Source organism: Bubalus kerabau, chromosome 18, assembly GCF_029407905.1.
Source record: "Bubalus kerabau isolate K-KA32 ecotype Philippines breed swamp buffalo chromosome 18, PCC_UOA_SB_1v2, whole genome shotgun sequence".
NCBI classification, from domain to species: domain Eukaryota; kingdom Metazoa; phylum Chordata; class Mammalia; order Artiodactyla; family Bovidae; genus Bubalus; species Bubalus kerabau.
In genome coordinates this window covers 58,462,549-58,483,303 of record NC_073641.1, presented here as the reverse complement: position 1 = coordinate 58,483,303, position 20,755 = coordinate 58,462,549, and the positions used below count along the sequence as shown (strand labels likewise).

The following is a 20,755-nucleotide window of genomic DNA, read 5'->3' as shown; positions in this document are numbered from 1 at the left end:
AAATGCAGTAAGAAAATTGGGGGAAGTATCCCTTCTAGTGAGAATTAAATCACTTTGAAACAAGCACTGGCCAAACAGAAAGGTAAAAGGGTAACAATCTGAAAGGAACACTGCACGTATACACGTACTCGCTCAGTCATATCCGACTCTGTGGCCCCATGGACTCTGGCCCTCCAGGCTCCACTGTCTGTGGTATTTTCCAGGCAAGAATACTAGAATAGGTTGCCATTTTCTACTCCTGGGAAGCTTAAAGTAACACTAATCCCTTTGAATCACACTGCAGACTTTTTAGGGCTGGAATGAATTTTCTAGATGATTCTCTCTCTTACCTCTCACTTTGCAGATGAGAAAACTGAGGCCGAGAAGGCAGTAACTTGGCAAGACCACTAGGAGCAGGGTTAGGACCTGGATGGAAAATCAGTTGCACTTGAATATCCAATTGGGTGACTTTGAAGTAAAAGAGACCTCCCTAGAAAGGACTATTTCCATGAGCATGGCTTCTCTGGGGGCACACAAGCACTTCCCCAAAGGAGTAGAATGTTACAAATCTTTAAAAAGCCACAATGTAAGGAGCTAATTTCCAGTGGTCATGTATGGATGTGAGAATTGGACTGTGAAGAAAGCTGAGTGCCGAAGAATTGATGCTTTTGAACTGTGGTGTTGGAGAAGACTCTTGAGAGTCCCTTGGACTGCAAGGAGATGCAACCAGTCCATTCTGAAGGAGATCAGCCCTGGGTGTTCTTTGGAAGGAATGATGCTAAAGCTGAAACTCCAGCACTTGGGCCACCTCATGCGAAGAGTTGACTCATTGGAAAAGACTCTGATGCTGGGAGGGATTAGGGGCAGGAGGAAGAGGGGACGACGGAGGATGAGATGGCTCGATGGCATCACCGACTCGTTGGACATGAGTTTGAGTGAACTCCGGGAGATGGTGATGGACAGGGAGGCCTGGCGTGCTGCGATTCATGGAGTCGCAAAAAGTCAGACACGACTGAGTGACTGAACTGAACTGAACTGAACCCGACACTGGCAAAGTGAGATCCTTGGTCATGTCGGGCTCACTAACAGCTAAGGTTTTTCTCCAAACCCTTATCAAATACTCTAGTTAATTTCCATGCTGAGAAAGTGTGCCGTGGAAATTCTCCCAGGCAACTTGCAGCTACTTCAGAAGGGCTGTGGACAGCAAGGGCTATAGTAAAGATGGGCAATGCCTTAACCAGTCTGAGCAGATATGAAAGAATATTTCATCAAAAAGCTTTTAAAATTCCTTTGAAATTACACCCGCTGACTTGGTCAGATCTTCCCCCAGTCAGAATCAGGGAGCATGCTCAACTTCTCCATCTGACATTTGGGGAAGCATCTGCAGACATATCCTAGGAGGCTCAGTGTGTCAGCAAGGACAGGACAGAAACCAGGCCCTGGACGGCCAAGCTGGGGTGAGTCTGTGCCCGGAAGATCACATTTCCCTTCTTATAGCCAATGTCTCCTTCTGCTGAGTCTCTTGGCAAGTTTACATTCCCACCCACCCCACCCCCCCCCCCCCTTGAAAATCTGAGCTCCAAAATGAAGATGCACACAGATGTCAACCGGTCATAAAATTGGACTTTACACCTGAAATAAACACACAGCTTTTAAGGGTATGTTACGTACCAGGAAGAAATGATGCTAAAGCTGAAACTCCAGTACTTTGGCCTCCTCATGCAAAGAGTTGACTCATTGGAAAAGACTGATGCTGGGAGGGACTGGGGGCAGGAGGGAAAGGGGATGACAGAGGATGAGATGGCTGGATGGCATCACCGACTCAATGGACTTGAGTTTGAGTGAACTCCGGGAAATGGTGATGGACAGGGAGGCCTGGCGTGCTGCGATTCATGGGGTCGCAAAAAGTCGGACACGACTGAGCGACTGAACTGAACTGAACTGTCTCCTTTTTGAGGCTTCACTGCACACAGTCCACTTGGATATAAGTTGAGCACTCAACCCTCTCTTTCAGTCATACGAGAATACTTTGAAGGCAGTACTAAAAAATAAATAACTACAAAAATTTGTTTTACTGGGGTGTTAACCCTTATATCTTCTTCACTTTCCCACTTCTCATACATGCAGTTCGTGATATTGATTACTTTCCCCGCATCACCTGCCCCAGCTCTCTCCTCCGCATAGCAGAGCACCTTTACTTCCGAGTGGAGCACCTTTACTTCCGGGTGGGGCCCTTTACTTCCGGGTGGGGCCCTTTACTTCCAGGTGGGGCCCTTTACTTCCGGGTGGGCCACCTTTACTTCCGGGTAGAGTACAGCGGCTGAAAACGAAACTACTTTTCCTGCGGCTGCGCCAGGAGCCCAGACGCCGGTAGATACTTGCTGCCCACTCAGGCTTACAAACCTCCCACTCCTCTTCGCTGTTCCCCAAACCCACAGCTCTATCAACCAACAGCTCTCTCCTGGTTAACCTTCAGGAACGTTCCAGCAGAGTTCCAGGCCTCGGGGTCACCTGTTTTTCACCCACCTCAGCAGTGATGCTCACTCCCCAAAATGAGGTTGGAGAGGAAATCCCCAATGAAACCCATCCCCCAACTCTTCCCTCTCCGTACTCCTTCACACACTGTGACTCTCAAGCAATCTTGTAGCCCAATATTACAGCAGTTTGCGAGCTACTTCCAAGAGCTAGTCCCAATTTTATCCTCATCCTCAGTTCAGCTGTATTTTTCTTTATTTTCCCACTCTTGTAGATTACTTTTGTCATTCTTGTCGCTAAACTATGACTTCAGAGGCACATCTCGGTGGCCCAGTCACCTCCCCCACCCGCTCTTCATCAGTGGTAACACTGAAAGCAAGTTCCCTACCTTTCACTGAGGCTTCTCCACAACTGTGCACCTGCAATAGAAGTAAATGTGGAACGTTAGTGGAGGTATTTTCCTCTTAAGGTATTTCTCAACTTAGAAAGATTCTGGGCTACTTAAAATGGAATGCTTAGATCTTTAAACTCTAGAAACTCTCAAATCATACAGTGTCTACCTCTGGTACCATAACTCATTCAGGAAAATTGTCCACAAATATCCACTGAGATTCTAATATATGCAAAACCGTTGGATAGGTAGCAGGAGAGATGGAACAGCAGAGAACACATGGTCCTGCCTGGAGGGCTGTACTGTCCCCTGGGGCAGACCGAACCTGCACTCAAGTGAACATGAACCAAGGTAGGGGATGTAGGAACTCTACAAGAAACATAAGCCATGAGAGTTCAGGGAGGACAGAAAAATGTGGCTGGTCATGAAAGCACCAATGACAGAGGTGGTATATGAGGTGAACTCTGAAATGGTACTGACAAAGGGACAACTGTTATTTGAGAAAGGAGATTTTTTATCTATTCATTCTTTAAGTGTTTTGAGTGTATATCTAGGCTCAACTGAAATCAACATTAAAATGTATATACATGTATATATGTATAAACATACACCTAGATCTCATTTGCTTTCTTAATTCTCCAATGACTTTCTTCATTGGACTGTATCTTGATAGTACATTCCCAGATACCAGCTTTAATGAAGTTCAAGAAAAGAAATGGCCATGAGGCAGTTTCTGCTTTTTCCCATCAAATAAAGATGTTGTCCCTCTTGTGCTTCACTACATGCTTTTGTGTGCTCAGTCACTTCAGTTGTGTCTGACTCTTTGTGACCCTATGGACTGTAGCCCACCAGGCTCCTCTGTCCATGGAATTTTCCAGGCAAGAATACTGGGCTGGGTTGACATTTCTTCCTCCAGGGGATCTTCCTAACCAGGGATCGAACCAGCATCTCCTGCATTGGCAGGCGAGTTCTTCACCACTGAGCCACCTGGGAAGCCCCTCTCAAAGATCTATGTGATAAAGTCTTCTTAGAATTCAGCCCCAGGGAGTTTCTCAAAATTGCTTGCATCCTTTTATCAGATTATTAGAACTGTATAATTGATCTGGGTTCCCTTTCACCTAGATGAACAAATAAAGAAGATGTAGTGTAACATCTTATGGAAAAACTCAAATGAACTTTTTGGCCAACCTAATATACATATATAGTGGAGTATTACTTGGTCATGAAAAAAGAATGAAATCTTGCCATTTGCAGCAATATGGAAGGACTTGAGAGTATTATGCTAAATGAAATGAGTCAGAGAAAAAAATTCCACATGATTTCACTTACATGTGGAATCTAAAAAACAAAACAAATGAAGAAACAGAACAGAAATAGATTCATAGATACAGAGAACAAACTGTTGATGGTTGCCAAAGGGGAGAGGGGTCAGGGAGATAGACAAAATAAGTGAAGGGGATTAAAAGGTACAAACTTCTAGCTATAAAATAAATCACAGAAATGCAATGCACACACAGAGAATATAATTAATAATATTGTAACAACTTTGTGTGGTGACATGATGGATGGTAACTGGTCTTACTGAAGTTATCAGTTCATAATGTATAAAAGAGGGCTTCCCTAAGTGCTCAGTTGGTAAAGAATCCATCTGCAATAAAAGAGACCCCGGTTCAATGATTCAATTCCTGGGTTGGGAAGATCTGCTGGAGAAGGGATAGGCTACCCACTCCAGCCTTCTTAGGCATCCCTTGTGGCTCAGCTGGTAAAGAATCTGCCTGCAATGCGGGAGACCTGGGTATGATCCCTGGGTTGGGAAGATCTCCTGCAGAAGGGAAAGGCTATCCATTCCAGTATTCTGGCCTGGAGAATTCCATGAACTGTGTAGTCCATGGGGTTGCAAAGAGTTGGACTGAGTGACTTTCACTTTCAGTGTATAAAATATTAAGTCACTATGCTATACACCTGAAGCTTATATTGTATGTTAATTATAACAAAAAAATGGAAAAAGGGTTGCTGCCTAAGGGAGCGAGAAAATTAGAATGATGAAGACAGCAGCACCACCATCACTGAATGTAGACCAGGCTGTGGCTGCTCAGGGCTGAGGATGGGGCAGTGGTGAGAGGCTGAGCAGGAGCACACTTGAACTGCAGGCACAGAGCTGGTTCAGTGGCAGTGAGATTGAACAGAAGGAAGCACCCTCCAGCCTTGGCAGGGGTTGGAGACAGCACTTCCAAAGGCTGAGGTCCAAGATGCGATGACAGTCTAGGGGACCAAATCCAGGCCTTCACACAAGCCATGAGGGCACAAGCTGGAATGACAGCGCAGAGTGAGCACAAATGCCTACAGTTCATAGGCCATGATTCCAGGTGGGTCCATGTTCTGTATCAAATGGTTCCTGTAGATTTGGCAGGAGGAAAGGCATAAAGGGATGGTGGTTGGTCATGCTCCACAGGGAGCATGTGGGGCTCTGCTGAGTGAGCCCTCCTCCACTGCCCAGGGAAGTAGGTGAAGAGCATCTCAAGACAGTGAGGGGCAGGTGGGGTGGGGTGTGGAGATGACTGGTTCTTTCGTAAAGAGAGAGAAGGTGGTGATGGAGAAGTTGAAGGCTGTGGGAGGAGTTTCCCACACGACAGATGACTGCCCAGGGACCAGACTAAGGGGTTAATTCTGGGAGCAGGCACTTGGGCACAAAAAGCAAGACAGAAATCTATCACAGCCAGGGGGCATCCACACTAGTGACTCAGAAACCAGAGACGTGGGGCCCCATGGGTTTTACAACGATTAAGTTCCAAGGCAGTACAGCCACACTTTTGCTCATCTATTTCATATTAAGTGTCGAGATGGTGTTAAAGATATAATGAAGGGAAAGGAGGGATACAATTAAATTCTTAACAAGAGGATTTTGGTTAATATCTTTAGCCAGAAATGCTGTGGGAAGCAGGAAAGTTGGGGGAGAGGCGAGGAGACAGATAAGTTGGGGGTCCTTTCCTCACCACTCCTGCTGGGGGGCCAGGGTGTCTCATGAGAGCCCAGCAGCCCTAAATGAAGCCAATCCCCATATCTGGGTCCAACTTGAAGCCAATTCTGTGCCTCCTGGAGACCAATTCATCACCACAGGGCCTTAGGCTGAAGGCCTATAAGACCAGGCTCCTGCCAACCACACATGGGATTCAATGGGCCTTTGTTCTAAAAGACTGGATCAGGAAGAATGAAGCAGGCACCAGGGCTTCTTCAGCCACAGAGAGGGAGTCCTGGGAACGCATGGGGATGAATCTTGTTTCTCCTTTTCTCATGCAGCAGAAACTCTGTACTGAGAGCAATGTCCCCCAGTGAAAACTCGGACAGAAAGATTGGTCCATTCCAAATGCCGGCCCTACAGGCAGAAGCGTGAGAGCTGGACTTGGTCAGAGTGGCACTCACAACAGGCCCTGGCTAGAGGAAGGTCCTCAGTATGGACAAACTGATGGGTGACCAAACCCGTGATATTCAAGTGATGGGCCGGAAGCTGAACAGAGGGGCCCATACTGATGTAGGAACTTCTTTTTTAACGCTCTTGTCTGACCTCTACACAACTCTGTGGTATAAGAAGGATTTCTCATCATAGTTTAGCGGTTCCAATTATGTAGGAGGATGAATAACGGCCCCCAAAACTATCAGGCCTTAATCCCTGAATCCTGCAAAATGTTACTTTATGCAGAAAATGTTATGTGTGCACATTCAGTCGTGTCTGACTCTTTGTGACCCCAATGGACTATAGCCCGCCAGGCTCCTCTGTCCATGGGGATTCTCCAGGCAAGAATACTGGAGTGGGTTGCCATGTTCTCCTCCAGGGGATCTTCCCAAGGCAAGGATCGAACCCAGGTCTTCTGCATTGCAGGCAGATTCTTTACCATCTGAGCCACCAGAGAAGCCCCAACTCAAGGCAGAATTAGTATTTCTAGGGCAAACCGAGGGGCTTCCCCAATGGCTCAGCAGTAAAGAATCCCCCTGCAATGCAGAAGACATGGGTTTGATCCCTGAGTCGGGAAGATCCCCTGGAAGAGCAAATGGCAACCCACTCCAGTAATCTTGCCTAGAAAATTCTATGCACAGAGAACCTGGCGGGCTACAGTCCAAGGGGTCACAAAGAGTTGAACACAACTGAGCACACACGCATATGTTAGGGTGAACAGAAAGCATCGGGTGCCCGGTTAGGGTTAGAAGGTGTTCTCTGAAACAGAAAAGAGGGGCGTGGGGAGGAGAAGTACAGGGCAAGAAGGAAGAACATGTACAAGAATATAAACCAACCTATATAGATTTGAGAAAAGTGGTAACTGGACAAAACCAAATCTGTTCATGTTCCCAGAACAGGGACCTCCAAACCTTGGAGGTATCTATCACCTCCAAGGAATCACCTCCAAACCTTGAAACACAGCCATGTGAAACAATCTTTCTAAATGGTTTACACATGAGTTAATTTAAGAACCATACAGACTTGAAATATAAACCGGATTTGAAGTGCACAATAGAGCACTGTAATGTTCCATACACTGGCATCACTGACTCGATAAACATGAGTTTGAATAAGCTCCGGGAATTGGTGATGGACAGGGAAGCCCAGTGTGCTGCAGTCTGTGGGGTCACAAAGAGTCAGATATGACTAAGCAACTGAACTGAACTGATAGAACACTGTAGGGGCTTCCCTGGCAGCTCAGACAGTGAAGGATCTCCCAGCAATGTGGGAGACCTGGGTTCAATCCCTGGGTTGGGAAGATGTCCTGCAGAAGGAAATGGCAACCCACTCCAGTATTCTTGCCTGGAGAATTCCCAGGGACAGAGGAGCCTGGCTGGGCTACAGTCCATGGGGTCACAAAGAATCGGACACAACTGAGCAACTAAGTACCAGGACTAGCACTATGGAGCACTGTGATGGTGCCTCCTTAACAGATGATGGTACATCCCTAACCGCTTACATCCCTGGTCCCAAGAATGTCATCAGGGAGGTCCCACCAGCAGCCTCAGTGTCCCCAAAAGGGAACAGGACCCTGGACAGTTCTTATGTGCATCCACCCATAAGGACCCCAACCAAAATTACCCACTGGGGTTACATTCATTGGAATCAACTACCTCACTGTAACCCACTCTTAGCTACTTTTGATCGAATCAATCCTATTCCACTTAATTTCATGGAGCCCAAGTATTCCAAGCAGGGATTTTTGCCTACTTACAAACCCTTGCTCAAACCTTGGTAGAAAGAAGTCCCCCATTCCAAGTATGGAAACGCTTGACTCAGATGTATAGCATAGTTAAATCTTAAACAAATTTTTTAAATAATTCAAATTTTCACTTGAATTTTTAAAATTTGGTGTTTAAAATGAATTTATTTTTTTAATTCATTAAAAAAAAATGTATTTAACCATGACTTAATTGTTTTTAAGCCCTGAATTCACTGCTTTTCTCCACTGAGGCAGAGAAAAATTTTACAACAACTAGTCCATTTTCCTGGAGAAGGAAATGGCAACCCACTCCAGTACTCTTGCCTGGAAAAGCCCATGGTCCGAGGAGCCTGGTAGGCTACAATCCATGAGGTCGCAAAGAGTCGGACACGACTGAGCGACTTCACTTTCACTTTTCACTTTTCTGCACTGAAGAAGGAAATGGCAACCCACTCCAGTGTTCTTGCCTCAGAATCCCAGGGACAGAGAAGCCTGGTGGGCTGCCGTCTATGGGGTTGCACAGAGTCGGACACAACTGAAATGACTTAGCAGCAGCAGCAGCAGCAGCAGTCCATTTTCCAATGGCTCAGTTTCGTCATGTGGGATGTAATAAATATTTAACTGTCATCCTCACTGCGGCCTACTTGAATATCAAAATGCCATTTAGAATAACAGTGCTCGGAGCCAAAAGAGAAACCAGCACACACAGACCATTTGCCCAGCAGCAGCAGTTATGACTAAGGACACATCTGTTCAATAAATGATAAATACCTAAATAAATTTAATAAATTTAAAAGTAACACTTAACAAACATTTAAGCAGAAAAGCCAGTGCCTATACAATCTGTTATTTTGTTCCTTTTCAAAGACCACTTGGTTAAAATCTCTATACAAAGGTCAGACATTCAGGGTCTAGAAAATTAAATGCCATAAAAATGAATTCAAAGTTTTCTTACCTCTTGTTCTAGACAAAATCACATCCTTTATTATCTGCATAATAACACGCGTAAGGATCATGATGGAAATCAGGTGATACACTCTCCATGGAGTCAGTGCAAGGAACCTATCACAGCAAAAAACAGACAAATCATTGTTTCAATTTGAGGATTTTACCCTTTTTAAACAATTAGGTTTACTTTCTGCCACAGAAACAAAAAATAGATTCAATAAATGATTTCACTTGTCAAAAGCACCCACAACATGACCATATGAAAGTTACTTGGGACATCCCTGGTGGGTCAGTGGTTAAGAATCTACCTACCAATGCAGGGGACACAGGTTCGATCTCTGGTCCAGGAAGATCCCACATGTCTGGGGGCAACTAAGCCTGTGAACCACAGCTACTGAGCTCGTGATCTAGAGCCCACAAGGTGAAACAACTGACACCCGTGTACCTACAGCCCATGCTATGCAACAAGAAAAGCCACCACAATGAGAAGCCTGAGCACCGCAACTACAGAACAGCTTCCACTTGCCGCAACTAGAGAAAGCCTGTGCACAGCAACCAAGACCCAGAGAAGCCAAAAATTAAAGAAGAAAGAAAGTTACTTAATAGGCATTAGAGACAGTGAAATAAAAGCACCTGAGCCATGTGTACTTTTGTGCCAGGCTTTTCTGCTCTAACTGCCCATCTGGGCAGAGGATTTGCATTCTTGGATATGGCCCAAATAGCACTCTGCAAGATGGAATAGAATTGACCTGGAGCAGAATTATAACAAAGGCAGAGCTGCAGGGTCTTCTCAGGCAGTCAGTCAGTCAGTTCAGTTGCTCAGTCGTGTCCGACTTTTTGCGACCCCATGGACTGCAGCACGCCAGGCCACCCTGTCCATCACAACCCTTGCAGTATACTCAAACTCATGTCCATTGAGTCGGTGATGCCATGCAACCATCTCATCCTCTGTCGTCCCCTTCTCCTCCTGCCTTCAATCTTTCCCAGCATCAGGTTCTTTTCAAATGAGTCAGTTCTTTGCATCAGATGGCCAAAGTACTGGAGTTTCAGCTTCAGCATCAGTCCTTTCAATGACCATTTAGGACTGATTTCCTTTAGAATTGACTGGTTTGATCTCCTTGCAGTCCAAGGGACTCTCAAGAGTCTTTTCCAACACCACAGTTCAAAAGCATCAATTCTTTGGCGTTCAGCTTTCTTTATAGTCCAACTCTCACATCTGTACATGACTACCGATAAAACTATAGCTTTGACTAGACAGACCTTTGTCGGTAAAGTAATGTCTCTGCTTTTTAATATGTTGTCTCAGTTCAGTTCACTTCACTTTTTTTTTTAATATGTTGTCTCAGTTCAGTTCACTCACTTCAGTTCAGTCACTCAGTCATGTCCAACTCTGCGATCCCATGAACCGCAGCACTCCATGCCTCCCATGTCCATTGAGTCGGTGATGCCATCCAACTGTCTCATCCTCTGTCGTCCCCTTCTCCTGCCCTCAATCTTTCCCAGCATCACAGTCTTTTCCAGTGAGTCAGCTCTTCACATCAGGTGGCCAAAGTATTGGAGTTTCAGCTTCAACATCAGTTCTTCCAATGAACACCCCAGACTGATCTCCTATAGGATGGACTGGTTGGATCTTACTGCAGTCCAAGGGACTCTCAAGAGTCTTCTCCAACACCACAGTTCAAAAGCATCAATTCTTCGGCACTCAGCTTTCTTCACAGTCCAAGTCTCACATCCATACATGACCACTGGGAAAACCATAGCCTTGACTAGACGGACCTTTGTTGGCAAAGTAATGTCTCTGCTTTTTAATATACTGTCTAGGTTGGGCACAGCTTTCCTTCCAAGGAGTAAGCATCTTTTAATTTCATGGCTGCAGTCACCATCTGCAGTGATTTTGGAGCCCAGAAAAATAAAGTCAGCCACTGTTTCCACTGTTTCCCCATCTATTTGCCATGCAGTGATGGGACCAGATGCCATGATCTTAGTTTTCTGAATGTTGAGCTTTAAGCCAACTTTTTCACTCTCCTCTTTCACTTTCATCAAGAGGTTCTTTAGTTCCTCTTCACTTTCTGCCATAAGGGTGATGTCATCTGCATATCTGAGGTTATTGATATTTCTTCTCCCAGCAATATTGATTCCAGCTTGTGCTTCATCCAGCCTAGCATTTCTCATGATGTACTCTGCATATAAGTTAAATAAGCAGGGTGACAATATACAGCCTTCACGTACTCCTTTCCTGATTTGAAACCAGTCTGTTGTTCCATGTCCAGTTCCAACTGATGCTTCCTGACCTGCATACAAGTTTCTCAAGAGGCAGGTCAGGTGGTCTGATATTCCCATCTCTTGAAGAATTTTCCACAGTTTATTGTGATCCACACATTCAAAGGCTTTGGCATAGTCAATAAAGCAGAAATAGATGTTTTTCTGGAACTCTCTTACTTTTTCAATGATCCAACAGATGGTTGGCAATTTGATCTCTGGTTGGTTCCTCTGCCTTTTCTAAATCCAGCTTGAACATCTGGAAGCTCACAGTTCACGTATTGCTGAAGCCTGGCTTGGAAAATTTTGAGCATTACTTTTCTAGTGTGTGAGATGAGTGCAATTATGCAGTAGTTTGAATGTTCTTTGGCATTGCCTTTCTTTGGGATTGGAATGAAATCTGACCTTTTCCAGTCCTATGGCCACTGCTGAGTCTTCAAATTTGCTGGCATATTGAGTGCAGCACTTTCACAGCATCATCTTTCAGGATTTGAAATAGCTCAAGTGGAATTCCGTCACCTCCACTAGCTTTGTTCATAGTAATGCTTCCTAAGGCCCACTTGACTTCACATTCCAGGATGTCTGGCTCTAGGTGAGTGATCACACCATCGTGAGTATCTGGGTCATGAAGATCTTTTTTGTACAGTTCTTCTGTGTATTCTTGCCACCTCTTCTTAATATATTCTGCTTCTGTTAGGTCCATACAATTTCTGTCCTTTGTTGAGCCCATCTTTGCATGAAATGTTCCCTTGGTATCTCTAATTTTCTTGACGAGATCTCTAGTCTTTCCCATTCTGTTGTTTTCCTCTATTTCTTTGCATTGATCTCTAAGGAAGGCTTTCTTATCTCTCCTTGCTATTCTTTGCAGCTCTGCATTCAAATGTGTGTATCTTTACTTTTCTCCTTTGCCTTTTACTTCTCTTCTATTCACAGCTATTTGTAAGGCCTCTTCAGACAGCCATTTTGCTTTTTTGCATTTCTTTTTCTTGGGAATGGTCTTAATTCCTGTCTCCTGTACAATGCCACAAACGTCCATCCATAGTTCTTCAGGCACTCTATCAGATCTAATCCCTTAAACCTATTTGTCACTTTCACTTTATAATCGTAAGGGATTTGATTTAGGTCATACCTGAATGGTCTAGTGGTTTTCCCTACTTTTTCAGTTTAAGTCTGAATTTGGCAATAAGGAGTTCATGATCTGAGCCACAGTCAGCTCCCTGTCTTGTTTTTGCTGACTATATAGAGCTTCTCCATCTTTGGCTGCAAAGAATATAATCAATCTGATTTTGGTATTGACCATCTGGTGATGCCCATGTGTAGAGACTTCTGTTGTGTTGTTGGAAGAGGGTGTTTGCTATGAACAGTGCATTCTCTTGGCAAAACTCTCTCTGGGGTCTCCTGCATTGGTGGCAGATTCTTTACCAACTGAGTTATCAGGGAAGCCTCTTCTCATGCACAGAGAGTGGCTAAAGTAGATGCCCTTTACTTACTATTCTGTCTTAGTTTCTGTTTTATGCCATATTCATTTCTTTAACTCCTACCTGTTTTCCCACCAATCTCTTAAAAATAGCAGTTATTAGGAACCCAGTTTGCCAGCCCTTTCTCTCTAATATCACTGCTCTTTTGTCTATCTGCCTGCTTCCTCTCCAAAAGAAAACAAAGAATTCTTTATGATGAACAGCACACAAACCCTACAATACTTTTTTGGTTTGTTTGTTTTGATTGGTTTTATAAAGGAATGGAAAGGCAAAGAAGTCACAGGGAGCTTTGAGCCTTCATACAGAGGTTGAAGCCCATTTTACATAAGTTAGTTGGTTAAGCTGCTAATTAATACTTCTTTGCAATTCTGTGAACTGAAGCCCACCAGGTTCCTCTGTCCATGGGATTCTCCAGGCAAGAATACTGGAGTGGGTTGCCATTTCCTTCTCCAGGGGATCTTCCCAACCCAGGGATTGAACCCAGGTCTCCCACACTACAAGCAGATTCTTTACCATCTGAGCCACCAGGGAATCCTTTCACTTGGGGTGATCATAACTCAGAAAAATTAACAGATATATCACTTAACACTAACTGTAAAGTAGTATAGAATGTATTAATATAAAGAAGCAAAGAATACATGAAAACTGCCTTCTAGGAACTTACTTCCTCATCAGAGAAATGAACACAGGCTGTGCTAACAAAGTCCAAGGCAATGAGTCTTAATGCTATAGCAAAACATGGGCAAAGAGAAGAGAGAACCAAAGGAGGAGAAACTATTAACTCCAAATCAGGGAAGATCTAGAAAAGTGGCATTGAACTTGGTCTGGGAGGATGGATGTGATTCAGAGGAAAATAGAAGCTAAGTTCCAATTAGTGGATATAACATGAGTAGAAGAATCAGACAAGGGTGAGGTGTGCCTGGGGCATGCAGGTGGTCTGGGGTAGCTTCAGCAGAAGCAGAGGGAGAAAGAAGAGAGTTGGGAGACTGGCAGAGAGAAGAGATTGAGGTGCCAGGCTCAGGGCTGACTGTGGCAAGCCCTGAAGGATATATAGGGAGTTTGGTTTTAACACTACTGACAGTAGAGAAAAAGCCAAAGATATAGAGTAGGAAAATGAAATTGAATGATTTAGGGAAATCCCTGAGGGCAGCAGAGAAGATGAGGTAGATAGGGAGGAAACTGGCATTCAGGAAGGTTATGCAATGTGCTTGGTGAGAAGTGGCCAACATGAGATACTGGTGAAGTATAGGTAAACCCTCTCCCAGAATGTGGGAAACCCAAGTTTAAGGTCTGGTTCTTATGCTAATTGTCTGTGTGTGACCTGGGCCAGAGTAGGTAGAATAGGTCAGTGCTTCCTAAGTATAGTTCTGCAACTGTTAGCAGCCTGGCTGCCTGGAAAGCTTGTTAAAATACAGATTCCCAGACCCCAGGCTCCTCCCCCCAGATCCTCTGAAATAGATGGTTTAAATACTAGTATTTACATTCAATAAATATCTATTTAGGGGGCCTACACTGGGCCACTTCATGGCAAATAGTTGTGGAAACAATGGAAACAGTGAGAGACTTTTATTTTCCTGGGCTCCAAAACCACTGCAGATGGTGACTGCATACATGAAATTAAAAGACCCTTGCTCCTTGAAAGAAAAGCTATAACAAATCTAGACAGCATATTAAAAAGTAGAGACATTACTTTGCCAGCATGAGAGACGGTGAAGGACAAAGAAGCCTGGCGTGCTGCAGTCCATGGGGTCGCAAAGCACTGGACATGACTGAGCAACTGAACCACAACACACTGAAGTGGCAGTTCTCAGAATTTTTGATAATGATCCACTGTAAGAAATTCATTTATATCTACATACATACAGATGAAACCAGCTTCAAAAGTGATATTTGTCCTCATAATGTGTGATGACTTCTGATACTTTGCTTCAATTCCACTATATTTTAAAATGCTGACTGCGACTCACTTAAGTGACTCCACAATGAGTTGTAACTCAGTGTGTGACTCACATTGCATCAGAAGGAATCTGCAGATGTTAGATTACTATGTTTCATTAGAAAGGCCTTTGCTTCAGAGTCAGGTAAAGACCTAGGAGAGAAAGTTCCCTCAAATTTAAATATCTTTTGAGCTAACCAGGAAGCCATTTAAGGATCTCTTAAAAACCAAAGAAATGCAAAATGAACTGAAGCAGTGCTGATCATTACTTATTCTTTTAGTGGAAATTACAATCTTCCAGGAATACAAAAATTAGGGAATGATAGGACTTTGACCCATCGCCCTGGGTGCTAATAGCTCTCATTTAGAGGGCATTGCCATAGCAACTCCAAGAGCCCTGAGGATGCCCCTCATGTGCCCTGAGCCAGGGACTAGCTGGTATCTTGCCCAAGGGTCTCATTCGTCATTAAAGATCCTCAGCCAAATGAGAATGCAACCCAATCACTATTCAATACTTGGAGTAGAAATGCCAAAATTGTATGGGATTGCATGTCTCCTTGGTCAATGCGTGTCTTTGCAGTCCAAGAGCTAAGAATAGAAATGTCTAAGAAACAAAGTCCTAATATTAATAATTTGTACTTAGGAAAAACCTGCATATTTTTTGTATTTTAGTTATTTATACTGGTTATGAGGATTCATCTCATGGTTGCAATTAAAATATGTAGCATAATTTAGACTTCTGATTTTGAAATTCAAATCACGGGAACATTTATGAATGTATTTATTTTATGGGAATTGCCTAATATTTGGGAGATCTTGGTTGTCAGACAAGGTCATTTTTTTAAACTTTTATTTTAGTATCTTTCAAACATATACAAAAAGAGAGACTGAAGTATAGTAAACCCAGCTTCAACAATTCTCCATTCATGGCCAATCTTATTTCTTTATATTTCCACACACTGAAGCTCTCTCCTATTTTTATATCTATATCTGCTTTATTGACTATGCCAAAGCCTTTGAATGTGTGGATCACAATAAACTATGGAAAATTCTTCAAGAGATGGGAATACCAGACCACCTGACCTGCCTCTTGAGAAGCCTGTATGCAGGTCAGGAAGCATCAGTTAGAACTGGACATGGAACAACAGACTGGTTCCAAATACGAAAAGGAGTACGTCAAGGCTGTATATTGTCACCCTGCTTATTTAACTTCTATGCAGAATACACCATGAGAAACGCTGGGCTGGAGGAAGCACAAGCTGGAATCAAGATTGCCTGGAGAAATATCAATAACCTCAGATATGCAGATGACACCACCCTTATGGTAGAAAGTGAAGAGGAACTAAAGAACCTCTTGATGAAAGTGGAAGAGGAGAGCGAAAAGTTGGCTTAAAGCTCAACATTCAGAAAACTAAGATCATGGCATCCAGTCCCATCACTTCATGGCAAATAGATGGAGAAACAGTGGAGAAACAAATCTAAAAAATAAACAGATTTATTTTCTTGGGCTCCAAAATCACTGCAGATGGTGATTGCAGCCATGAAGTAAAAGGACACTTACTCTTTCGAAGAAAAGTTATGACCAACCTAGACAGCATATTTCAGAGAAGGCGATGGCACCCCACTCTGTACTCTTGCCTGGAAAATCCCATGGATGGAGGTGCCTGGTGGGCTACAGTCCATGGGGTCGCTAAGAGTCAAACACGACTGAGTGACTTCACTTTCACTTTTCACTTTCATGCATTGGAGAAGGAAATGGCGACCCACTCCAGTATTCTTGCGTGGAGAATCCCAGGGATGGTGGGCCTGGTGGGCTGCCGTCTATGGGGTCACACAGAGTCAGACACAACTGAAGCGACTTAGCAGCAGCAGCAGAGAGCATATTTAAAAGCAGAGACATTACTTTGCCAACAAAGGTCCGTCTAGTTAAGGCTATGGTTTTTCCAGTAGTCATGTATCGATGTGAGAGTTGGACTATAAAGAAAGCTGAGCGCCGAAGAATTGATGCATTTGAACTGTGGTGTTGGAGAAGACTCTTGAGAGTCCCTTGGACTGCCAGGAGATCCAACCAGTCCATCCTAAAGGAAATTAGTCCTGAATGTTCGTTGGAAGGACTGATGCTAAAGCTGAAACTCTAGTACTTTGGCCACCTCATGCGAAGAGTTGACTCATTGGAAAAGACTCTGATGCTGGGAGGGATCGGGGGCAGGAGGAGAAGGGGATGACAGAGGATGAGATGGCTGGATGGCATCACCGACTCGATGGATGTGAGTCTGAGTGAACTCTGGGAGTTGGTGATGGACAAGGAGGCCTGGCATGCTGCAGTCCATGGGGTTGCAAAGAGTCAGACACGACTGAACAACTGAACTGAACTGAACTGAAGCTCTCTCCACCACATACACAGCTAAATTATTTGAAGTAAATATCAAACTTCACAAAATTTTATTTTTTGTGTGTGTATTTGCAAATGTCATTTATCTTCAAAAACAAAAAGGGACTTTTAACCTAACAACAATATCACTATCACATCTAATAATCCTGCTCAGTGTCCTTAATGCAAGCATTCTTTGATGTCGTCAGGTGCCTGTCAGCATTCCCAATTGCCCACTCATCTTTTGTACACATATGCACACACACACACAAAAACACTGAAAGACTGAACCAGAATCTGAAAAAATCATACACTGAAACGGAGAGATGTGAGTTTTAAGTTTCCTGTAATTTGTAGGTTTCCTGTCTGCCCCTCATCTGTCTCTCTCTCTATTTATTATTATTACTGTTTTTCCTTAAAATTATCATGGAAGAAACAGACTCATTTGTCCAGTAAAGCTTTCCAAAGCCTGAGAATCATTTCTTGTATCCTTGTGGCTTAGTGTAACATTTTCCTTTACCCCTTCTGCAGACTGTGAAAACTGGCAGTTGCATCTGCAGTCTTGACCAGATTTCGGCTCAGTTTCTTCTTCTATAGAGCTGCACGACAGGTGGACCTGTGTGCTCCCATCAGCAGGTACCCAGTGACCGCTGTCTCGATTCTGTGATGTTAGCAGCCGTTGGTGATGGCTGCCTGGCTGATATTTCCTCAGGGGCTACCCGGGGGTGGGAGCACTTCGTTCTAGCTTCAGGTGTTAGCTGGGTCATGTCGATCAAGAGAAACTTCCCTTCATCAATGTCTGATGACCAGAAGAGATGGATCTCAAGGCAAAGGTGGGATCAACACTTGATTCCTTCTCTTTATTTACTAGCCTTCAAGAAAATGAGACCTTAGTGTTCTCTAATACTAAGATTTAAGGTAAAGGTAGAGAAGCTGGTCTCCTTCATTCCTTTTCAGTGTTTATGAATGATGTGCCACAGCCCCCAGAGTCTCTCCCCTACAGACCCTCAAGTGGCCCATCTTGGCGGGTGAGAGCTTAATCAGGTTGGTTCCTGAGTCCCTTTGGTATAAACTGTAGTAACCTTTGATAATAAAACACTTTAAAGGGACAGGAAAAATATAAACTTTACAAATGCAGTTTTACATGTGGAAAGAAGTATAATGAAAGTTTTTAATGAAACCATTCTCAGATGATAAAGAATCTGCCTGCACTGCAGGAAACCTGGCTTCGATCCCTGGGTTGGGAAGGTTCCCTGAAGAAGGGAATAGCAACCCACTCCAGTATTCTTGCCTGGAGAATCCCATGGACAGAGAATCTGGTGTGCTGCAGCCCATGGTATCACAACGAGTTGGACATGACTGAGCCACTAACACACACAATCATTCATCAAAGACTCTCTTGAAAATGACTGCTAAAATTTCTTGGATTTATAAACATAATAATGCTATGATAGCTAAAATTGAAAGCTCAAGAATAACAAGGGTTACAATCTGACTAAATCAAATTATACTTTAAAAAAAATAGTTGAATAGAGGGCTTCTCTGGTGGTCTAGTGGTAAAGAACCTGCCTGCCAATGCAGAGGACATGGGTTCGATTCCTGGCCCTGGAAGATCCCACATGGCTCAGAGCAACCAAGGCTGTGTGCCTCAACTATGGAGATCATTCGCCTAGAGCCTGAGTTCCGCATCAAAAGAAGCCACAGCAATGAGAAGCCCCAGCACCACAACAAAAAGTAGCCCCTGCTTGCTGCACCTAGAAAAAGCCTTCCTGAAGCAGTGAAAACCCACTGCGGCCAAAAATAAAATAAATAAGTAACATCTTTTAAAAAAATAGTTGAACAGAGTTGTTTCAAAGCGATCTTTTCTTTTATGAAAACTGTCTTATAGGACATCAAAAACAACAACAACAACAAAAAATCCCTGCTTGCCGGCCATAAGCGATTCTGATTCTGGCACTCTGTGGCACTATTCAGAGAAGACTACACTTTTTCATCCAACCCATGATTCCCTCGGTAAGCATCACCCAGTCCTACTGAAACACATCTCATATGGGGAAGCTCATCATGTCTTCTTCATCCAGCTCCCTACAGTGTCCTTTTATTATTGGGGGAAAGGGAAATCCCATTTCATTCCATAACCAGTGACTGTCAGGCCCTGGGCTAGCTGCAGGTATACACTGATGACTAAATCCCAGAGAAGCTGAGAAGCAGACAAGTAAACAGCTATGTTTAACCCAAGTACTTTCCACAAGACTATGGAAACAGGAAAGAGGACCGATGACCACATAAGAAAGGCAGAGAGCGCTCTTGAGAGAGGGTGGCGTTTAAGCTGTTGGACTTTGCCAGGTAAAAAGGCACCAAAGGCATTCCGGGTCTGGGAACAGGGGAAGCAGGGGAACAATGAGAGGCTTGGACAGGACAGTGAGAAAGTGCCCTTAACGCCAGCCTCCCTCGACCCAGAGGCTCAAGTTCTGCCATCCAGAGCCACATTGCAGTGAATAGAACGGCTGATGTCTAGTGAGTGCAAGCGTGGTTCTAGACATCATTTAATGTACGTATTCACTCGTTTAATCCTTATAACAATGTATGTATTTGCTCACTTAATCCTTATAACAATCCCATGAGGAAGCTACTATAGAACCACATTGCAGTGAATAGAATAGCTGATGTCTAGTGAGTGCAAGCATGGCTCTAGACATCATTTAATGTATGTATTCACTCATTTAATCCTTATAACAATGTATGTATTCACTTGTTTAATTCTTATAACAATGTATGTATTCACTTATTTAATCCTTATAACAATCCCATGAGGAAGCTACTACGATTAGCCCCATTTTGCAGATGAGCAAGGAGAGGTTAAGAAATTTTCTTAAGGCCCCAAAATCAGGGGAGGTGGGACCAAGATCCAGACAGGATCTGGGAATCCAAACAGCTTGGCTCTAAGCCAGCTCTCTCACCACCTTGCAAAAACACCTCCAAAACACAAGCTCCTCTTCTTCCTCCTCCTGTTACTACATGAAAACAGCTAGAAGGGCTGTTACCGAGTTTGGAGAGTATGTCTGCTCAGAGTGTGCTGAACTGACACAAGAGATCCCAAGAGCACTCCTCAGTGACACCAGCCACCACCACCAAGTTTGCAGAAAGTGGGGGTCATGATCATGCCTCGTCAGGACAAACATCCCTGGTCCCATCACCTCTTCCCCATGTGTCTAATCCAACTCTGGCCAGGCTCCAGGGGTGACTCTTTTCAGACCAAATGCTCCCACTGGGCATCTGTAGGGGAGCCAGGAAGGGCCTTGAATCCCTTTGTTCTGGATTCCAAAGCTCTACTTATACACTTTTTAAAAAATTAATAGGCTGTATTTTTAGAGCAGTTTTAGGTTTACAGAAAAACTGAGTAGACTGTGCAGAGACTTCCCATATCCCCTCCTCCCCTATCCTCCCATCCCACCTGCAGTGTCTCCTAGTATTAACATCTTGCTTCACTGTGATACATGTGTTATGACTGACAAACCAATACTGATATGTTATTAACCAAGTCCATAGATCACAAGAGAGCTCACTCTGTCACACATTCTGTGGGTTCTGACAAATGCAGAATTTTGCGTATCCATCATGACAGTGTCACCTGGCATATTTTCGCTGCCCTAAAAATCCCTGAGCTCCACATGGTCATACCTCTCTCTCTCCCCATAAACCCTGGGGACCACTGGTCATTTT

At 43.9% G+C, this 20,755-nt stretch overlaps 1 protein-coding gene across 1 annotated transcript in view; it reads right to left on the bottom strand.

Annotated features, from left to right (window-relative positions):
* Window positions 1-2,737: 2,737 nt before the first annotated feature.
* The window catches only part of LOC129633245 (reticulophagy regulator 1-like), a 52,346-nt gene continuing 34,328 nt past the window's right edge, over window positions 2,738-20,755 (bottom strand). The window contains exons 2-3 of the mRNA XM_055555132.1: window positions 8,996-9,102; window positions 2,738-2,873 (exon numbers count right to left, since the gene is read on the bottom strand). Of these exons, the coding sequence (XP_055411107.1) occupies window positions 2,839-2,873; window positions 8,996-9,102 (142 nt within the window). The 3' untranslated portion in view covers window positions 2,738-2,838. The remainder of the gene's footprint in view (window positions 2,874-8,995; window positions 9,103-20,755) is intronic.